This window comes from Eschscholzia californica, unplaced genomic scaffold (assembly GCF_041429995.1).
Source record: "Eschscholzia californica isolate CP2 unplaced genomic scaffold, dmEscCali1.0.p SCAF_1, whole genome shotgun sequence".
Classification (NCBI taxonomy): Eukaryota; Viridiplantae; Streptophyta; class Magnoliopsida; order Ranunculales; family Papaveraceae; genus Eschscholzia; species Eschscholzia californica.
Window position 1 is genome coordinate 76,097,838 of NW_028238198.1, and position 23,541 is coordinate 76,121,378.

General features: G+C 34.9%; 2 protein-coding genes across 2 annotated transcripts; both read left to right on the top strand.

The window, feature by feature from the left end:
- Positions 1–1,305: 1,305 nt before the first annotated feature.
- On the top strand, positions 1,306–5,721 carry LOC147569235 (membrane protein of ER body 2-like). The gene is made up of 6 exons (XM_086662304.1): positions 1,306–1,438; positions 1,982–2,353; positions 3,369–3,434; positions 3,745–3,996; positions 4,220–4,281; positions 5,019–5,721. The coding sequence occupies exons 1-6, from the start codon at positions 1,306–1,308 to the stop codon at positions 5,541–5,543; spliced, it is 1,410 nt and encodes a 469-aa protein (XP_086518430.1). The 3' UTR covers positions 5,544–5,721.
- Positions 5,722–10,297: 4,576 nt separating this feature from the next.
- Positions 10,298–19,914, top strand: LOC147569236 (membrane protein of ER body 2-like). Its single transcript, XM_086671802.1, has 6 exons — positions 10,298–10,691; positions 12,868–13,233; positions 14,691–14,759; positions 14,973–15,191; positions 18,811–18,872; positions 19,173–19,914. Exons 1-6 carry the CDS (start codon positions 10,532–10,534, stop codon positions 19,659–19,661), a joined length of 1,365 nt encoding a protein of 454 aa, XP_086527928.1. The 5' UTR covers positions 10,298–10,531; the 3' UTR covers positions 19,662–19,914.
- Positions 19,915–23,541: the final 3,627 nt, after the last annotated feature.

Genomic DNA, 23,541 nt, shown 5'->3' on the forward strand with positions numbered 1-23,541 from the left:
CACCAACCCAAATCAGTCACTCAAATAAGTCCGAGAAAGATGAACATTATGAAATTAGATCCAACTTAGAAAAAAACAAGAGCCGGTGGAAGCAGTTTGCCATCAAAATTTATCTCGTGCAATTTAGGCAATATATATAGTAAATAATATAATAAATTTGTCGGGCTTTGGGCCTCTTTCATGTTCTCGAGCTTTAGGCCTATTTCATTATGGTTTAAATTAGGCGTTTATCGTGCTCAACACATCTTCATGACGTATCAATGCCTTGTAACGACTAACGTAGATCGTAGTCGATTTCTCAAAAAAAAAAAGATAAAAAGTATACTCTATTTACACTAATGGTGTGTTTGGATTGGACGAAGGAATCATGAATCCGTGAGTCTTTCAGATTCATGATTCTACAAATTTAGAGTCTAAATGATTTTTTTTTTTGCTTATTTGGTAATTAATAAGAAATGTAGGATTTTTAGAGATTTGATTATTTTGAAGACAATTATTTAAAAATAATTCAATTTTCTTTAACAGTTTTTTCCAAAACCCGTTGTTCCTAAAAAAAACAACAATTTTTGAAAAACACTGATTTTTGAAAGTAAAAAAATGGGTTTGAAATAAATTATTTTGCAGAAAAAATGTGTTTTTAACCAAATATTTTTTAGGTTGATTTTAAGTTTAAAATATGGATGTAATAATCTATAATCCTAGCAAATCCTAGGTGTAGGGTGAGATATTGGTCATGCAAATTTAAGACTTAAGAATCCTTACGAATTAAAAGTCTTAGGATTTTTGATTGCTAAGCATACAAAGAAATTTTGATTCCTACCAAATTTAAATTTTGGTAGGAATCTTTACATAAAAATCATGCATCCAAACATACCCTAAGTTCTTCCATATATTTATACATCCATTCACAAATTGATATTCTTTTAAGAATAAGAATTTGATATTGCAAAATTCTATTATATGTGTTGGTAGTTGATGTAATTTCATTCCTTGATATTAATCACAATGATTAATAAATAACCATGTTTTTAGCACTACATTAAACAATCAAATCAAAATTTTAATTTTGTTGGCTGTTTATAGTTGGAAGAAAAAATATATAATTTTTAGGCTTCTTGACTTCCATTACTAATATGTTTATAGTTGGAAGAAAAATATAAAATATTTAGACTTCTTGACTTTCAATACTAATATGCAAGCATTTATAATTATGCTAGATTCAACATTTTATCCAACAAATTGAGGAGGTGATCAGATTGAGCTAATCAAATAGTAGTGCGTTTGAGAGAGGAAGGAGGAGGAATGATGACAAATAATGAGTATGAGAAAAAAGTAGATAAAGAGAATAGCAGCAGTAGTAGTAGCAGCAGTAGCAGTAGCAGAGAATCACTAGTTGAAGACCTAGATCAACTTAGTGTTTATCTTGAGAAAGGTGAAGGTATTATTCTAGACACCAAAATGTTTTCTTCGACCTGTTATGTTTGACCTGTCTGAATAGATAATTCGAGCTGCTTTATGGTAAATTTCATACAAATGATTTATTACAGTCTAACAATGAGAAAAATAAAAATAAACACTAACTTTGCAATTTTGGTGGCGCGCATACAATCGTTTATTGATTGATACCTGAGCAATTCCAACCACCTAGCTCTAATATGATCCTCGATCATTCCTACTTCTTCTTTGCACTATATAACACATTTTGTCTTTTATTATCTATCTTTCGCTATGGTGTGTGTATATATATTGTCAAAATCTGAAATGTCTGAACCGCATGTACCTAAAAAATCAACTCGAAATCAGCAATTTAGACAAGTCAGACAAAACAAACATTATGAAATCTGATTCAACTGAAATCAGAACAAGTGTCAGTTTTCAGATCTGCTTCAAAGAAAAACCAAACACTTCCTTAATTAGTAGTCCTATATTGATATGTAGAAACACCTCTCTAAAGAAATGTCTATTTGCTGAAATACTTCAGGGACTGAGTCCACTGATGGAATCAACAAGGGTACAAAATCTCAAAGTACTTCATCAGATGGTGTATTCACTGAAAGTATTTTACCAGTCAGTTTAAATGTAAATCTTGGAGAAGTTGAAGAAGTGAGTGAACAAAAGATGGAAGAATGGGATGTTGAGAAAGTAATAGAAGAGCAACAGACATATGATTTATACTGTCCTAATTGTAACTCTTGTATCACAAAGAGAGTTCTTTTACGGAAAAGAAGACGTAGCTGCTATGCTCGGTTTGAAGAAGGTCGTACTACTCTTTATCCTGATTCACCTGTTACCACTGAAGGGGATAGAGAAATATTCCGATGTTTTTCGTGCTTCAGCTTTTTCACTCCTACAGGTACGTAAGTATTCCCCCAATCATTTTTCTCTGCATAATATTTTCTCAGTTAATATCTATGAGAATAGTCTCACATTGGGAATGGACAGTCCAACAACAATCTCTGTATAATATTCCGGTCTGTTTGGAAACTACAAATTTCTAAATTTTGGTTAGTGAGCAATTATTACCAAGTCATTAAAATGATGCAAACTGTATGGTATGAAAAATTAAAAATAACATATAAAGTGCACGCGGCTAACAAGTTCTGTTAAATTCACGATTATATAATAATCGGGGAAATACATTAAATTAATGATACGATAGTTTAACGTGGTTCAGTCGGATACTCAAGACCTACATCCACGGAGAAATACTTTCATTATTAATAATCACCACATACAATTGTATGTGGGTTGATCGGTTACATAACTCAATAACTCGTTGATTTTGAATCCTAGAACCCTCTCTTATTTATAGATGACTTAAGGTTTAGGGTTTCCTAGTTTTTGATTACTAAACTAGGAAATAATACAAAATCTATCTAATATTACCATTAGATAGTTACAAGAGATATTCTAAATATAAGAAACTAAATCTTCACATATCTTCAATATATCTTCAATATTCTGAATTCTTCTTGATCGTCGGATCTCGTCTTCTCGATCTGTCACGTACATACACGTGTTACACACGTATATTATTTCTGCAACTTATCTTTGACTGCCTGATCTCCTATTTTCGTTCCGTCTTATGTAATGTATCCTATTAAGTTCTAATAACAATTGTGGTGTCTAGGGACTAGAAATGAATTTTGATTGCATTTTGTTAGACGGCCGGCCGGCCTGCCTCATAAGCCGTAAAAATGTTGTACGTAGGAAATATATATTTTTTTGTCATAAATTGATTCTATTTAGTGAGCATTTCATTAGTTCTACAAATCAAATAAAATGAAAGTAGAACAAGTTTTGTTTTTCATTTGTTTCATGAGTTTTTTTCGCTTGTAACTATTAACATTATTTTGGAACCCAAACAGTTGAGGGTATTAAGCGATGTTTTGGATTTAGCAGTGAAAGTATAAGCTTACCATCCGGAAAAACAGGTAATATATTGTACATACAATTCTGAAGTTAATTACTAGTCTTCTTAAATGCAGTTAAATTCGGTCACAACGCATTCAAAAAACATAACTCTTTGTCTGCATCTGACTCGTCTTAGTCTAGAGTGTCTGACTGAACTTAGACCAAAACCAGCCAAGGTTAATACGATCAGACATCACCAGTCAGACTTGTCTGACTCGATTCAGATTTCAGATCTTGATTTAAGAGAAGAAACAAAAAAATACCACCAAAAGTATATCAATTTTGGTAAAATCTGAATTCTTGTTAATCTACTTGTTGATAATAATACAGTTGGGGGTTTTGTGATACCTATCGATCTCGGGGCAGCAGCTTCATTGATTCCTGTAGGCCCTATCGATCTCGGGGCAGCAGCTCCATTGATTCCTCCGGTTGTAGGCCCTAGAGCTGAAGGAATAGTGAGTACAGCAGGGAGGAGATTCAGTGAATGGGATATCCTGAAAAGCATTGTTTATGGTGGTCTAATTGAGGTTATTACAAGTCTGGGAGTTATTTCATCTGCAGCTGGTGGTGATGCTAAAACATGTAAGCTCACGTCTAGTATAACTCCACCATTCCAATTTTCCCATTGGGCTCGTTTCTAACCACTAAAGTTGCACATATATAACATATTTACGCAGATAAACTATCTTGTTCTTATTACATATTCGTATTTTTGTTAATATTCGACGAAGATAGGGTGAATTGACATAATTTAACACACTATTCTTTGTGACAATATATATTTCTCTTTTCATGCATATTGCAGTAAATATAGTAGCTTTGGGAGTGGCCAACCTGGTTACCGGGTTTCCCATTATCATTCAATCAGTGAGTTATTTTCTTACTCAAAAACTACTACTAATTGGATAAGAAAATCATGGTGTGTTTGGATGGCGGAATCATGAATCTGCGGATTCATGAGTCCTTGGAATCCATGATTCCACGGATTCATGAATCCAAGTAATATTTTTTGGCTTGTTTGGCAACTAAGAATCCTATGATTTATTATTATTTAAGTATTTTTAAACGTCTTTAGAGAAAATATGATTTTTGAAAAAAATAATGATTTTGGAAAAAAATAATGATTTTGTAGAAGGAAATATTTTTTTGTTGATTTTAAGTTTGAAATTTAGGTTCATTAATCCAAAATCCTAGCAAATCCTAGGGGGTAGGGTGGGATTTTGGTCTATACAAATTTTGGAATTAGGAATCCTTAGGATTCAAGAGTCCTAGGATTCTTGGTAGCCAAACAGACCAAGGATTCATGATTCCTACCAAATTCCACTTTTGATAGGAATCCTACTTAGGAATCCTGCAATATATTTTATGCAAGTTATATGTCATTTTGAGTTTCAATTATAAAAACAGTACTAGTGACTAGGTCAAGTCCAATATCATTTAGAGATTTGCTAAAACAGAAACGCTATTTGGCCCGAAAATGAGGGCCGACCCTGGGAGCCCACTAGGCCCCTTGCTCAAATCAAACTTGACCTTCGTAACATTTATTTAGAATTGATGTTATTCTACATAATCTGCTCAACTAATTCTACGAAGTTTTTTCCTAGATTTTGGATCTGAAAAACGAATCAGAAGGAAGAAGAATTAGTGATGAAGTAGAAGAAGAGAACGTGGATCGATACGAACAAGTACTTGGAAAGAGAAACAATTTCCCAAGGCATGCAGTACTTGCAGTATTATCATACCTTATATTTGGGTTATTACCTCCTCTCGTATACGGCTTCTCATTCCGTGAAACCGATGACAAAAATTACAAGCTAATAGCTGTGGCAGCTGCTTCTATTATATGCATAATTCTACTTGCTACTGGGAAAGCTCACACAAAGAACCCACCAAAATCTTATATCAAAACCATATTTCACTATGTAGTTACTGGAGTAATGGCATCTGGTCTTTCTTTTGTATTTGGTCAGCTTATCAAAGAGCTATTAGAGAAACTCGCTTTGTTCGAACCAAATACATTTGCTCCTGTTCCTCCTTTCTTGCATTTTTATAAACAATTTCATCATCAGCGAACCCCACAGCCCCAGCTGAGTGTCATTTTATCGAGATTAAAGCACCAACATGTCTGAGCTGAAAGAAGATGAAATTTGAGTTCAAGTATCCTTTTTTTTTGTTTATAATTTCTTTGTACGTGGTTTTCGGAAAGTAATAGTTGGTATTTGAGGCGTGATTGTGTTTATCATTCATTTCATTTGAAGGTGATGTTGGTTTGTTTGTCAAGTGTTGATGTTCTTTATTTTTCTTTCTTGCAAATTCTGATTTAGTTTATGCATTTGAGCAACGATTGCTTTTCATCAATAGAAACAACTATAACAACTTTTTACAACAATTTTCTACTATAAGATACTAAGATGGTTTCTTTTTCATTGTCTAATTATGACTCATCTAAGTCTGAATCGTTTAACTCAAGTAGACCTAAATTAAACCCAAATCAGTTACTCAAATGAATCGGACAAAGATAAACATTCTGAAATTAGATCTAACTTAGGAAAGAAAAAACTACCGAAGACATTTTTCAAGGAGAGAAATGATTTAGCACCCAAAATCCATTGTTACCTCAAAACCCAAAGCGGTGGCATGTGAAATTATTCTCAATTAGACATAGTAGTTTTCTTTTAACATGGACTACAAGAGTTTTTAAAAGACATTGATACATCATAAAGAGATAATAAAAAAATAAATCAAGATTAATGAATTGAATAAGCACTATAACAACCCGATCTTATAACATCTGGAATCCTTAAAGGCCACATATAGGCCGCATATCAATTTTTAAAGGCCATCTAACCTACTTTTACCTTATTTATACCAAAATTCAATAAGTTGTGGAGTTGGTGTCCAACCACTACACCGAGAAGTGATGGACGACAATGTAATCTCGTGATTAACTAATATAATGCTTGCCCCTTGATCTCCACCGATTAGTTTAGAGATGAATGAATGTTGGGACGTTTACCTTAATCTCAGAAATAATCTCCTGGCATGATGAGACAAATATATTAGACATGGTCTACGTCAACTAAGAAAAATATTGGAACAAAAAAAAAAAAGCAAAATAATACGTATTACGATGGCTAATGTGTGAATGGGTAGTGAATATTCCCACTTAACAAAGAAAATATTTATTAGACCGCCTAATGTAATATCTAGTGATTTGGGAATTCTGCTTCACATCTTATTATATGCTTTCAACAAAAAAAACTATGGTTGCTTTTACCGTCTGTCAGAGCTACAAAAATACATATAAACCTCAACATCAGATAGATGTCGATTGATTATAAGTCGTTTGTGACTTAACATCAACTTTGTACTTCTTGCAACAAAAAAATTTAAAAAAGACTTCGTAATTTTTCTTATTGTGGTTCAACGCTTTTGATTATTGAATTAACTTAAAAGAATATGTTGTTCAATAAATTTGTATTTCACACATGAAACTATATTGGGATTCAAAGAGTAAGATTTGTGAAAATAGTTGATAGATGATCAATATGTTTTTAAATGGATAATAGGACCCTAGATCCTATTATTTAATTATGTATCACTTTACATATTGACTTCGCTTATTTAATTACCTAATATGAAAATAATTGTGCGATCACAAAGGTTTCACACCAACTAACGAGCTGTCGAAGTTCTCTATTATTTTAGGAATTCTGAATTTGCAAAGGCAATGAGAGATTGGGTCAAACAAAGATGTGTACATCCACAACGGTTCGAACTCGTGGAATTCTTTACTTGCTTTTTTAAATCCTTAGGTTGTTTTGTTTTGTTTTTTTGATTTCCTCGATTTGTAATTCTCAACAGTTATACAGCTAATGATATTCACTTTGCTACTATTCTTTGGCATATCTGGAAAACCGGATACGATCATTGCTTTCAACACTCTATCAGTAACACTAGAACTGTGATAAACATGATTTTAGCTTTCCCGAAATCTAATAAATCTATGGTAAACCCTCCCCTTCCTGTTATGGAGAAGTGGAAACTTCCGTCTGCACCTTACGTAAAAATTAATGTCGATGCTTCATTTACTAATATTACTGAAAGCATAGGCACTAGCTTGATTGTACACAACGATCTTTCGACTTTTGTGGTTGCTAAAGTTATGGTGACTCGAGCTTGAACCAGTGAAGAAAGTGAAGCAATTGCTATCCTCCAAGGTCTGTCTTGGGCAGAAGAAAATAATCAAAAGCTTATAATAGTTGAAAGTGACAACAACAACCTTATCCTTCACCTGAAGAACCCGAGACACAAGATTCAGTGGCAATCCATGATTCACATCCAGAAAATCAGAGAAATGAAGAGAAGCTTCGTCAGTGTCAAATTCACCCATACCAAGAGATTATCTAACGTCCCAATCGAAAAATTAGCCAAATGGACTTGCAAGAAGAATAGATCCAAGTCCTGGAATAATGTACCTTGTTTCTTAGTTAATATGTCCTGTAATAATACGCTTATGTATTAATGATAGTTAGAGTTCAAACAAAAAAAAACTAAAGAACGGTCAAAGATCTCTATAGGAATACATATTTTCTTCATCGCCCCCAAACACAAAAAATATATGAATGATGGACTGGGTTTTACCGTTTTACATATTCGCCGAGAATGAGTTATTAGAATATTATTTCATATAATTATTCTAATGTTTTATTAGCTGTAAATTCAATAACTCTTTAAAATTGTTTTCGTCTTTGGACAGTTAGACATCCAACTGGAGTCTATTCGTCAACGTTTACACACCTCATACTGATATATATATATAGGCCGTGTACGATGTAGATATAAACTATAGTGTATAGAGATGTATTACAATTAGTTTTTTTTTAAAGAAGTATTACAATTAGTTAATGGGTACTTCTATAGTTGTATTGACTTTTGATTAAATTATAAGTCTTTAAGAACATTTATATCTGGCACTGATGTTATCCCTCATGGGTAGGATGTCTTGTTGGATGTTGGTTCATTTTGATACATTTTTTAAAAATCTCTATTAAAATCAATTATTATTAAACATTTGAAAATTTTATTGGATTATCTCTTTTTTATTATTATTATTATCTGGTCAGGGCAGGTACTTTGGGTGCTTATTTGATACCAATATTTTCTTAACTAAACAGAAGATGAGTTCCCGACTCGGCCGGAGTGTGTGACTGTGAGATTTTAATTGGTGCAATTTAAATTATTTTATGAAGACAAATTACATTTTCTTTTTGGAATCTAACTTCATTTATAGGTCAAAAAGTTGATGAGAATTAAGTTGAAATACAAAGACACAACCAAAAATTAAACAAGTTTTTTTGTTTTCTTTCTCCTTCTTTCACATTTTGTACTGTTTTTCATGTTTGACAGAAAGTCTTATCCGTAAAAAAAATTATTTTGATTTTCTTCACCAATTAAACCTATAAACTTTTGGTGAAAAATTCGAAAACATGCCTCAATAGCACAATAAGCTCAATATTAAAATGAAATCTACAAAAAATCTATAATTTTACAAATTGCGGGATTCACCAAACAAATTATTTTCGCATGATAACATATTTTTCATCAAACACCAAATTGTCTATGAAGTCAACAACCTTTTGTTGGGTGGTACCAAGTTGGTTTCCACCCTCTAGGTCAAGGGTTCAATACACGGAGTCATAACCTTAAAATATGATGACATTTCAAAAAGAAAAAACAAATTGTCTATGAACGTGCATTAAACGAAGAGAGATGCTAGAATCACAAAAGATTTTGACAAAAAAAAGTTCTCAGCTGATGTGGCGGTTGTGATTTTCACAAAAGTTTGAAACGTAAATAACTCTATTACTGTTTAGTGTCTTACAACTTAGTTTGTGTTACGTAAAAACAAACATGTTCCTACACATATATACACCTTCACTAAACAATTAACACAATAGTAACGCATGAGGAAAACCTAGAGATTTAAAAAAAATGGATTTATTATCTATTTTTTTTAATTAAGTTTAGGCCTTAAATGCATTTTTTTTCAGACCTATCGTCCACGGTACCATTAAACCAACACAAAATTAGGTTGGCCCTAATTTCAGTTACACTGTAAAATGTTAGAAATTGGCCATGTTCTCTGTGGATCTTTGATTATGAAAATTGAAGTTAATAAACGGTCAAAAAATCATCATTGAGTGATCGGCCTTTGCAAAAAAAGTTCAAAACAATTTTTTGAAGTGAGAAAGATTGAAATCCAAATATGTTTAGATATCGATGGACCGTTAATTAATTAATTAAATATTATCTTTCTCGACACATTAAAGTATAAATTCAATTTATTTCTAACTAAGAATATTAGATTTGATACAAGGAGTTTTTTTTACTTGTTTAAGAGTAGAAAATATTGTATCTTAAAATGTTTAATTAGCTTAGGTAGGAAAAACCATAAACATTGACATATTAATCATCTCAATTCCTAATAATGTAATATTGATTCTCCATTTATGGATTGTATTGGTTCTAATATTCTGAAAAATCAGCCATAAAAATGTTGCTTTGTACAACATAGAAATCTAATACAGTATACAAAATATTGGGATTTACTCGAAGTAACATCAACGTAAAGTTAGCCATTAATGCTACACATAGTTATTCCTAATAATCGAATATTGATTCTCTATTTACAAAATAAAAAAAAAGCAACACTCGTTCTTCTCTAGTTCTTTGTATCTATATACGAACACCAAAGGGTATAGAAATGGTCAGCCTTGGCCTCTAGTTGTAGTTTCGTCCTTGATAATAACTATTTATAATGATTAATAAATAACCATGTTTTAAGCACTATATTAAAGAATCAAATCAAAGTTGTGATCTTATTGTTGGTTGTGTATAGTTGGAAAAAAATATTAAAATTTTTAGAGTTCTTGACTTCAAAATAAAAAAAGACACTCACACAAGTATATATAGCACTAGCATTTTATTGAATGAAATATCGATCGGATTGATATATAGAGGAGAGGTGATCAAATTGATCATCGACCTAGCCGATCAAATACTTGTGTTTGAGAAATTAAGGAATTAGGCGCCCATTAAGGAGGAGAAAGGAGAAATGGAAGCAATGAATCAGTATGAGAAAAAGGCTGATGAGGTAGCTGGAGTGGTGATTAGTAGTTTGATAGGAATGTTGCCTTCTCATCTTACTACTATCAACATGGAAGTTCAAGGAGGAGAAGATCAACCCAATATTGTCTACCTTGACAAGGCTGAAGGTAATATTAATTACAATTTACAATACATTCTCTCCCCCTCTTTCTCATCTTCTTCTTTTACATATTTTCTCTTGTCCATGCATGGTAATTTATTGGTAATTTAGCATGCTAGTTACATACTTACATGTTTAATGATGTCTCAAAATTATGTGGAAAACCTAATTTTTTTGTTCAAAAGACATGTGAATATTCTTTTAAGTTTGAGCTTTTCCAAACTGTACTGATCTATGATAATTATGTGTGTATATACATGGTGGCCAGTACGTGGACAACTGTTTTTTTTATATGGACAACTGTTTTCAGACCCGGTGCGAGTCAATTATGCTTGACTTAGTTGACTTTGATTTAATAAGGGGACAACTCCATAAAGTCTTAAATACTAACAGTTACTAACTTGTGGACCATTAACAAAATAATAGTTCAAAATTGAAAACCTAAGTTGTCTTCTTCTTCATCATCTTCTTCTTCTTCCTTCTTCTTAGTCTTATTCTTATTCTTTTACTGCTACTAAAAGTAAACTATAGTTTCTACCACTTTCTTTTGTTTTTTTATCAAACCTAGATGAATGAAGAAGATAAAACTCATCAATCTCCACTTCCCTTGTATTTTAGTAAACCATAGTTTCTACCACTTCTCTTTGTTTTTTAGTGAACTATAATTTCTACTACTTCCTTTTGTTTTTTATCAAACCCTAGATGGGTTTTAATCAAACCCTACATTGGTCGTGTGACACCTATGGTGCTTACAGCTTACTCAGAGGGTTTTTAACATGCCCACAACCCACATAGCATATATTTGACTTGGATCGAGTCAATTGTTATACCCACACAAAAAAAAAAAAAAAAAACTCATTTCTATCTTTATCTTCTTCACCATCACTATCACCATCATAGTCAGCACCAGCTCTCTCTGCTTTCTCTCATCCATCTCAAATTCTTAATTGAGAGTTTTGGAAAGAGAAATTGTCAACGAGGAAGATGAGTGAAATAGAGTGCAGGAAAGACCAAAAATTGAAACCAGACAGAGATGTGGTGATGATCGGTGATGATGGTGGTGGTGATGATGGTGGTGGCCACGATGGTGGCAGGGAAGATCAGAGAGAGAAACAAACCGATCACATTTTTTTTTCCTTTTAAATGTGGTCTGTAATATTTTTTAAAACTACAAGATCGCGTGAGTATCATAGACAACTATACATCATTTGCCTTGGAGGAATGTTAGAGAACAAGAAAAACTAGGAAGACTCTGGACAAAAAACACATGTGACTTGCCGTGATTCGTTATTTAGTAGAGCAGAATTATCAAAAGCACGAATCATGACAATCCACAAAGTATTTTTGCTGCCTAGAGTCTGCCTGATTTTTCTTGTTTTCTAACATTTTTCTTTGCCTTTTTGTACATCATAAAGATGGAATATGCTCATGTCATTCATAAATTGACCTAAAGACACACATGCTGACATGCATCACAAAGTATTTATTTTCCCTTGTAAAAGCTTAAAATCGCTCAAAAGGGCCTTTTCTATGATCACACTTTCGATCTACTAGAGGTAACAGAAGAAACATGAATTCTCTAATCTCCTACTTGGACATGCAGTTTTTGACCTACTACTGCCACTTCCATGATTTCTCATGATGGTGTTACAGAAATTTGAGTAACCAGTTTTTCCCTGTTTTTGTTCTGGGTAACAAGAGGATGGTAGATAAAATGCTTGTTATGCTAATTTGAATCTAAAATTGTAAACCCTAGTTAGTTTATGAGAAACTATTTAGCTTTAGCATTTTAAAAGATGGTAACTTATTATCGTTGTAAGATTATAAACATTGAGAAAATCCCTAGCACATAACCCTCACTTCGCCAAGATAGACTTACACATATTCTCCTACACAAAATGTAGATTTTTTTCGGGGACTATGAAGATAGTGATCGAGCTTACCAAAAAGCATTTCCTTATCTTCATTGTATTATCTCGTTAACCCTGATCCGCGTGGCTTATCCAACCCCAATAGATAACAGGCTCTGGCATTAACCGAATATGAGAATGAATCTAGTTAGGTCTCACAAGTTCTACCTGCACTTGGACCTATAAAATGGAAACTTTTGGGATTGATCCTATTATAAACATACTGATCGTGAGACCTATTTAAAGATATGTTTATTTGTCGAATGATTGTAGGTGCTGAATCTACAAATGTAACCAAGGTTACAAAATCTCCCGCTGCTGAGGACCTCTCTTCAGATATTAAACCTTTCGGTTTACAAGTCAATCTAGGACCAGTTGAAGAGAGTGAACAAGAGGTTGCACAATGGGATGTTGAGAAAGTAATAGAACAGCAGCAGACACATGATCTGTACTGTCCTAATTGTAACTCTTGTATCACAAAGAGGGTTATTTTACGCAAAAGAAAACGTCCTACTCGTTTTGATGAAGGCCCTAGTGCAGTTGAACCTGACTCGCCAGTTAACACCCCCCCACCCGCCATAGAAGAGGAAAGAGAAGGATTCCGATGTTTTTCATGCTTCAGCATTTTCATTCCAACAGGTATGCATCTACCCAGCTGCTCTAACGTTTGTATTATTTATTGGTTGCGTATTACACAATCATAAAAAGTATCATGTCATTAACAATGAACAAACTTTCTGGCATGTGAATTGCTAAGTGAAAATAGCGTTCAAAAAATTTTTACTAGCAAATATAGCATCCTGTTAGAGCATCTCCAATGGGAGCTCCATCCCTCCAAAAAGTACAACTTTTGGAGGGATGGAGCTCCAAACCTTCTCCAATGGTTCTCCAAATCTCCAAAGATTTGAAGAACCATGAATAGTGGTTCTTCATACATGAAGGGGCACTATTCAACTTCTCCATATGAGATGGGACTTTTTATTTGGTCCTTTTGCTTTTATGTGTATAGTTTAGGTCCTTTAAATTATTATTTTAGTCCTAATTTATTGTATAAGTTCTTACTTATTCATTTTAAGTCCCTGCTTTAATTTTTTTTCATTAATTAAGTTTCATTTCAACAATTTCATCAAAAAAAAAAAAAAAAAGTTTCATTTCAACATATATTTTGATTAATAAAAATAAAATATATTGTAATTTTATTTTATAAAGATTAACATAACTAAATTTTCATTAATAGAAATAGATAGTACAACTCGAAAGTAAGACAAATTAAACTGAAAACTACGATAATTTTTCCAAACATTTTCTTTTCATGCAATCCTTTTTGTATTTTTTTTCTAATACATTAGTGATTTTCAATATAATTATTATGTCTTTTTTAATTTTACTATATACGTAGTAAATGAGTTTTTGTTTAAACGTTAGATTAAAATAATGTAGTAAATGTTTTGGAGGGGTGGATAGAGATGGAATCATTGGAGAGCCCCTCCAAAAGTGGGCCCCAAATTTGGAGAAGATGCTCATTTGGAGGGGCATTTGGAGAACAACCATTGGAGATGCTCTTAACCCCATAAAAAAAATCACAATCAAGAAAATAAGGCAAGAAACTCTTGACATTTCTTAAGATCAAAATATGTTGGTGGAAATGAACATTGATCTCCAAAGGACTAGTTACATGTTTGTAGGTTTTCAACCAATTTTGGTCGAGGTCAACCACTCTTGTCGATACAGTAGTTATTTCCACCTAGCTAATCACTAAATGACACTACGTTGAATTAAGTTTTGGTGACCCATTGAAATCAAAATATTTAGATAATTTCAGCTGAAATATATCAAAATTTTAACCATGTTTTGATCTTATCGGCATTTACCAGCAAAATATCCTATGAGATTCCTGAAGCAGCCTCCTCTTCTTTTCATGCTCTATTTTAACGAATGTCAGTTTCTTATACATATTCTAATCTAAGTCATATATTGCTGTTAACTTTAGACAATCATGCTTATGTTTGAGTCGTTAGTCTTGGTTTTTTGCTAGACTATATTATTATTGCTTATTTTTCACATACAACTATTAACCACTTCCATAAATTCAACAGTTGAGGGTCTCAAGCGATGTTTTGGATTGAACACTCCATTTGTCAGCCTTCAGTCCACGGGGCGGACAGGTAATTTTCGTCATCCTACTCTCAAGTTATTGGACTCATTTGGACAGTTAGCATCTACAAATCAATGCATATATCTACGTGTCCCTAGCATATTTAAATCTATGCAAATTCTGTTCATAACTCATCGACAAAACAGATATGCTTGTCCAAATATTAGTATATACTTGGTCATAAAATCAAACTTATTTAATTTACTTCTTGATGATAACACAGGGGATGCTGTGATACCTATTCCTGACAATGAAGACCTAACAGCCCCATTAATTCCCCCAGTTAGGGATTTTCTAGTCCCTGAAGCTGGAGGAATAGTGGGTACAGGAAGAAGATTCAGTGAATGGGATATCCTAAAAAGCATTGTTTATGGTGGTTTAGTTGAGGTTATTACCAGTCTGGGTGTTGTTTCATCTGCAGCTGGTGGTGATGCTAAAACATGTGAGCCTTTATCACTTTTTCCTTTAAGCCATCCAATTCGCGGATCTTGTGCTACTCCATCCTTTCAAATTTTCAGTTCCAGTACTTTCTTATCACTAAATTTGCATGTATATGTTATATCCGGCAAAACTATCTTGACCTTACGAGCCATAAGTGTTAATATTGGACGAAAAGTGGCCTAGTTCTTGCATTATATGTGTGAAAATAATAATACGAAGATAATGATAATGGTAAAACCAAACTAATGATAACTCTTGCACTGAAATATTAAGAATCAAAGGTATTTGTAAAAATATCAGAACCCAAAGGCTTTGTAAAAATATCAGCCACCTGATCGGTGGTGCGAACATGAGAGATCTGAATAAGACCACTTTCAAGCTTCTCACAAACAAAGTGGCAATCGAGTTCGATATGCTTCGTGCGTTCGTGAAAAACTGGATTGGCAGCTATATGCATAGCCGCCTTATTGTCACAGAAGACCTGAAAGGGTTCTGGAATTGAAATCCGAAGGTCCTGGAAAAGGTATTTCAACCATTGGAGCTCGGCGGTAAGGAAAGCAAGGGCACGATATTCTGCCTCAGCGGATGATCGGGAGACGGTCGGTTGTTTCTTAGATTTCCAAGACAACGGACTCGCACCAAGCATTGTGAAGTAGTCGGTGGTGGAACGGCGTGTAATGGGGCAGCTGGCCCAATCAGAGTCAGTAAAACCCGAAAGTGTCAGAGAGCTAGAGGATGAAAGGAGGATCCCATGATCGAGGGTCCCCTTTAAATATCTTAGCACTCGAGTCACTGCATCCATATGTGTTGAACGGGGATGCTGCATAAATTGACTTAGATAATTTATTGAAAAGACGATATCAGGCCTCGTTACAGTGACATAGAGAAGTCGACCAATTAGACGTCGGAAAGAAGTGGGATCGTCTAACGGTGTGCCATCTGTAGGTAACAATTTCAAATGTTATTCCATAGGAAATAAACTCGGTTTTGCACCGAGAAGTCCAGAATCACGGATAATATCTAAAGTGTATTTCCGTTGACAGAGGAAAATACCCTTAGGGGACTTAGATACTTCTAGGCCTAAAAAATATTGAAGTCGTCCGAGATTTTTAAGAGAAAATCGTTGCTCGAGACGGTGTCGAAGGGAGTCAATTTCCTTGTTGTCATTGCCTGTAATGATGATATCATCTACATAGACAAGAATATAGATAGTAGTCGGACCATTAAAATAACTAAAAAGAGAATGGTCTGACGAAGATTGAGAAAAACCTTCGGCTTTTAAACCAGAGGAAAATTTGGCAAACCATTGCCTAGAAGCTTGTTTCAAACCATATAATGATTTGTTCAAGCGACAAACTCTAGTGTCACCTTTGTTGCTAAAACCTGGAGGAATGGTCATATAGACTTCTTCTTCCAAGTCTCCTTGGAGGAAAGCATTATTGACATCTAACTGAATCGGCATAATAACTTGGATCAAAAGGGACTACTTGTTGTTGGTAGGCAGCAAATGATTGAGGGACATCCTGAGGTTGATAGTTGAGATCCGTACGGTGATAACATTGAAGAGCCGTATGGCCTATACGACCACAAATCTGACAAGAGGGTCGTTGAGGTGGAGGAACACCTAGAATCGAGGAACTTTGTCCATGTTGTTGATTAAGAAAACCAATGCGTCCACCACGATTGCGTCCCCTGTAAGAAGAACGACCACCACGACCTCCACGATTCTGATTTGAGAACTCTCTTTGTTGTGGTTTTGATTGGATTACCTGATTTTTTGCTACAAGGGCTGTGGACATAATAGAGGAATCAGATCCAGATTTTTGTTCCTGAATACGCATTTCCTGGTTAAAGAGAAGAGGTAGAAGTTGATTAAAACTTGGTAAAGTTTCCCGAGTTTCAATGGCTGTTACGAATCCATTGTAGTCGGAATCTAAACCACGAAGAGTATGAAGAACGAGTTCAAGATCAGGAATCGGATGATGCGAAGCAGCTATTGCATCAGAAATTTCTTTGATCTTTCCAATATAATCTGGCATTGAGAGTGAACCTTTACGGATGGTTTGGAGATGTAGAAGCAACTGTGATTTTCTAGCCGTATTTTGGGCTGAAAAGGTAGATTCCAGGTATCGATAAAAGTCACGAGAAGTCTGAAATTCTGGAGTTTGTGAGAGAACTGAGGACGAGAGAGTGGTATTGATCCAACTTATGATGGTCTGGTCGACCTTTTGCCATTGATGAAAGGCTGGATTTGGTGTTTCAATGGAGGTTTCAGAATCAACAATGAAGGGTGTTGGTGGTTGAACAGTCGAGTCAATGTGATGGTAAAGATCTTGAGATCGCATAATAGGGATTATTTGCTTTTTCCAGGTAAGGAAGTTAGTGTGATCTAGCTTAATAGCTACAAGAGGAACAAGGTTAGTCAAAGATGGAGAGAATGAGTGGGTGACAATGGAGGAAGCACCTGTTGGTGGATTAGAAGCAGCCATTTTGAATAGAGAAGAAGATAGAAGAGAAGAAAAAAAAAAAAGCTGTATTTTTTCCTTAGAAGACCCTAAGCTCAGATACCATGAAGATTTGAGAATTCTCCCTTGCCTTTAACATAGGCAATGGGTTATATTTATAGCCATTATAGGATATACATGGATTACAAGATAATGGAAGATATACATGGATTACAAGATAATTGAAAATATATCTAGAATAACTTAAGTAAAGAAACATTTGATTTAGGCAAAGATTATGGCTTATCAGACGCAAGGGATAAGAGGACACGAACAGTTACCAATTTGGCAACTGGAGCAAAAGTATCATGATAGTCGACACCTTCAACCTGGGTATACCCTTTGAGTGCAGATAAGAAGCTTAGAGATGTCGAAAAGAATTCCCAAATAAGATCGAAACAACGAAATCCTTATGCTCTGATACCATGTGAAAATAATAATACGAAGATAATAATAATGGTAAAACCAAACTAATGATAACTCTTGCACTGAAATATTAAGAATCAAAGGTATTTTTATTTATGTGGTGAACATTTATATATAGAGAATTACAATGGAGAAGTTTACATAAGAGAGGGAATTAAAATAAGGAACTATAATTACATGTATGGAAACAACCTAAATCTAATTACAAATAGTAAGGAAGTAAAATCTTTTCTTCATTCTTCTTTCTATGTTGAGATAGTTTATTGGATTTGAGAGGCAATATTGCCAATCGCCTAATTACGTCATTAATATGCCCTGTAATTAGAAAATTAGGATGGAAGAATTAATGCTAGGGTTTGATTAGAGTGGTAGCGATAACAAGAACACTTGGAACTGGTCAAGGTTCGATCTCTAAACTAAACCTCGTATCTAGGAAAGATCGTCATAACTCGTGCTATTCATCGAATCTGTTTACGAATAATTAACTTCAACCTCAGGAGTTACACAGCCACACAGATACAGTATTCGAATTCATCATCATTGTCATGTTTAACTTGAAGTCTCCAATTTTCTTCGAGTGCATATTCAATCGATATGAATTTATCTTAACTTGTTTCTTTACTTGTATAGTACAGTAAATTTAAATTAATGTAAACACTTATCGATGTTCTCGTTTCATGTATACTGCAGTAAATATAGTAGCTTTGGGAGTGGCCAATCTGGTAACTGGATTTCCCATTCTTGTTCAGTCGGTGAGTTATTCCCTTAATTTGTCCAAACATTCGAGCATCAAGTTTAGTGTTTCTTGATCAACTATTAGCATATCATTAGCCATATTTCCAGTTCTCCAACTTCGATGTTCCAACTCGTTGGGAAAGAAAACCACATAGATAAGGCTAAACTGTATTTTACAGGGCTGGAACTTGGTAACCCATCCTTAACAACAGGTCTCAAACACCATTTAGAGGCCTGTTAGGCCTTACTAGATCTTCATATTACTTAGGATCTAAATTTTACATAATCTGCTCAACTAATTGTATGAAACTTCCCAGATTTTGGATATGAAAAATGAACCGCGAGGAAGAACCAGTGAGGTGGAAGAAGAAAACGTTGATCGATACGAACAAGTACTTGGAAAGAGAAACAATTTCCGAAGGCATGCAGTACTTGCAGTATTATCATACCTTATATTTGGGTTATTACCTCCTCTCGTATACGGCTTCTCATTCCGTGAAACCGATGACAAAAATTACAAGCTAATAGCTGTGGCAGCTGCTTCTATTATATGCATCATTCTACTTGCTACTGGGAGAGCTCACACAAAGAACCCACCAAAATCTTATATCAAAACCATATTTCACTATGTAGTTACTGGAGTAATGGCATCTGGTCTTTCTTTTGTATTTGGTCAGCTTATCAAAGAGCTATTAGAGAAACTCGCTTTGTTCGGGCCAAATGCAGTTGCTCCTGTTCCTCCTTCCTCTGCATTTCTCCAAACAATTTCATCATCAGCAAACTCAGCAGCCTGGACATCTTATTGATAGAGAGACAGGTTTGTTTCGTAAGAATCTATCGTCAGAGAGCTTGTTTGAGTTGAAAGAAGAAGATTAAGTTCCAGTTAAATTATGCATTAGTTTGTTTGTTTCTGTTCTTTCTTTAATTATCTTTATTTTTTGGATGAGTGTGAAGTGTTTGGAAATGTGTTATGGGAAGAATAAATTGGTGTATGATGCGCGATTGTAACATTAATGTTGATTCGTTTTCGTGGAAATGGTAAGTATGATATCTTTCTCATTTGTACTTGATGTGGCGATTTCAGTGTTATCTGGGTATTGTCTCAGTTTTAGTTTAGCAACGGTTTTAATAACTATTACAGTACTACTTTACCATCAGCAACAGTTTTGGTGCCCTGGAGCCTAGCAACAATTTTATACCACTAGCAACAGTTTGATGCCAGTAGATGGTTTCATGACCATTGTCGTTGATGGGTATCGCCACTTGATGTGTTAGCTAGACCATTAGAGGACTTCAGCCACAGTTAAATTTGTCACCACCTCTTAGTTTATTTCCAATGTGGCATTATTCGGTGCATGTTCTAAGATGATAGGTATTCAGAGAGAACAAAGAGGTTCAAGACGATTGATGTTAAGAGAAAACAAAGAGGTAGAGTACAGTCGGACCATGCATAGACTTATTCCAACAACGCTCGTTTTGGTGGGCGAAGATGAGACTTGGATAACCTAGTCCAAGGAAGAACAAGTGATAGAGAATGAAGTAGTAGTACTATTGAAGATGCAGCCAAAACACTTGAGACAAATGATGATTTCATGTACCTCTGTTGTTTCCTCCAGAATGCCCTTACCCTTTTCTTTTTGTTGAATTGAATACCCTCACCCTAATGGTGCACTGTTAAGGTATATCACCAAGAACACACAAGCCCACCGACGTCATGAGGATGACCGGCCGACTAAGAAGAGCAAGCCCAAGCCGGCTATAATTAGGGTTTCCTAATTATTAATAGTTTCCTAACTATTAATTGTTACTTTATGTAATAACTTGTATAAGGAAGTTTTCATGTTTCCTAGATTTACTTCTATATGTAACTTACATGTAAACCTATAAATACTCATGTAAACTATATGAACAAACACATAGAGAAGTCTTTCTCATATCTCTCTCTCTCTCTCTCCCACACGATTTCTCTCCCTATCTCTGTGTTCAAGTTAACTATTATCTCAATTATTGAAGAGGTGTTTTACCTCTTCACATGGTATAAGAGCCAATTTAATTTTTTTTTCTTTGAACATCAATTTATTTTATCATGACTACTACTGAAGTCGATTCTGGAGACTATACTCCTAATTCTCCACCTAATCCGGTGTTTGATGTTCATCACTCTGATTCACCAACTACTGTTCTCATCACTCCTTTATTAACCGGAGATAATTGTGCCTCTTGGTCAAGAGCCATGAAGATGGCTCTTCGAGCTAAAGATAAATTCAGGTTTGTAGACGGTTCTATTCCCAAACCCACTTCTCCAACTCAATTACACTCATGGGGAAGGTGTAATGATCTTGTCAGTAGTTGGATTATCAACTCTATTGCTCCGGATATTCGGTCTTCCGTTTTATATGATGAAAGTGCCGCCGATATTTGGCGTACTCTTTATGAACGGTTCTTCCAAACCAATGCTCCCAAAATTTATCAATTAAAACGGACAATTTCTTCCTTCAAACAAGAAGGACATGATGTCTCTTCCTATTTCACTCAACTCAAAACTCTCCAAGATGAGTTACAATCTCTTATGGTAGTCGATCCATGTATTTGTGGTCAAGGGAAATCATTACTAATCAAGAACGTGCCATGGAATTCCTTCAAGGACTTCATGATAGATTTTCAGCAATTCGAAGTCAAGTTTTGTTAATGGATCATTTTCCTTCGATCTTAAAAATCCATTCACTTGTTAAGCAAGAAGAAATCCAACAAAGTATCATGGCCGCTTCTTCAAATCCACCGGAAGTCGCCGCTCTTGCCACCTACAACAATGATCAACGTCTACCTCGCATGGACAAATCAACTGGTCAACGTCCTAAACGACCGCGTCCGTTTTGCGATTAATGTCAACAACACGGTCATATTCGGGCAACTTGCTTCCAACTTCATGGTTACCCGAACCGACAGGGTCAACCGACTCGCCCACGACCATATCGTCCCATCGGTTCGGTGGCAGCTAATATGCCAACCCCTAACGATAATCAGCTGGACTTGGGGGTGCCTTTAGCCACCAGCCTCACTAACGAACAGTACCGTGGCCTGTTGTCCCTTTTGGACCAGCAGCAGAATTCTGCAGGCACCCACCAAACAGCACCTAGTCAAACCGAACCCAACATCAATCTCACGGGTTCGGCTACCAACCTCTCAGGTATTTCCTTTTCATCCCCCCCTTGGATTATCGACTCTGGCGCCACCAAACACATTTGTTGTCACTTATCTCGCTTCTCCTATTATACTAATGCCCCATCTAATTATTTTGTCCGTCTTCCGGATGGTTCTCGCATTAAGGTTCATCATATTGGCACAATTATTTTCAATAAACAATTTTTACTTCATAATGTTTTACACATTTCGGAATTTAAAATCAATTTAATTTCTGTTTCTCAAATCACTAAATCTCTTCGATGTTTAGTAACATTTGATTCCGCTTCTTGTGTCTTTCAGGACAAATTGACGAAAGCGACGATTGGACTTGGTGATCTCCACGATGATCTTTATTTTCTTCGCACGGACAATAAAATTTGTTTGTTTTCAGTTTCCAATACTAGTATCAATAATAAAGATGTTTCCAATATATGGCATTGGCGCCTTGGGCATCCCTCTTTTACTTCCTTTAAGTATTTAGTTTCAAAAACTCCATGTATGAAGTTAGTATCTATTAATAAAATTCCGTGCGAAATTTGTCCTTTGTCCAAATTTACACGTTTACCTTTTCCTTTAAGTCATACCTCATATTCTCGTTCTTTTGAACTTATACTCGCCGATTTATGGGGACGCTTCTCTGTCCCTTCCCATCCTGGTTGTCGTTATTTTCTCACTTTGGTAGACGATTTTACTCGTTGTACTTGGATATTTTTAATGTCAAACAAAACCGACACCTTTAGACTAATCAAAAGTTTTTCAAATTATATATCCACTCAATTCAATTCGTCTATCTCTCACTTAAAATCCGGACAAGGAACGATTCCGGTTCCCAAAATTCAAACCATTCGCTCTGACAATGGTACCGAATTCATGAACAATGAAATCCAATCATGGTTCCGCAAGAAAGGAATTCTCCATCAAACTAATTGTCCTCATACTCCACAACAGAATGGAATCGTCGAAAGAAAACATCGACACATTCTAGAAGTCGCCCGTTCTCTTCGCCTTCAGGCTCATCTTCCGCTTTCCTTGGGGTGAGTGTGTACTAACGGCAGTTTACTTCGTTAATAAATTGCCTACACCCACTTTAAAAGGCCTTTCTCCTCATGAAAAGTTATTGGGATCTCCTCCCAAATTTGATCATCTTCGGGTTTTCGGTTGTCTATGTTTTACTAGACGACCATTGGTCAAAACCAAATTAGATTCCCGTGCTTCTCCGGGTATTTTCGTTGGTTACCCCAATGAATCTAAAGTAATATTCATTGAATGTATAAAGTAAATGGAATTACAAAAGATTAATGGAAAGAAATCACCAAGAATGTTCAAAATCCATATTCCCATGTATCTCCATTTTGATGTCCAATTTTAGCTCCAAGTGTCTCAAGAATATTACCCAAAACTCCAAATAATAGCTTATTAGAAGATAAAAGAAGAGAAATTTAGAAGAGAGATAGAAGAAGAAGAGATTTTAGAGAAGAAGGTATGGAGAAATTAGAAGGTTAG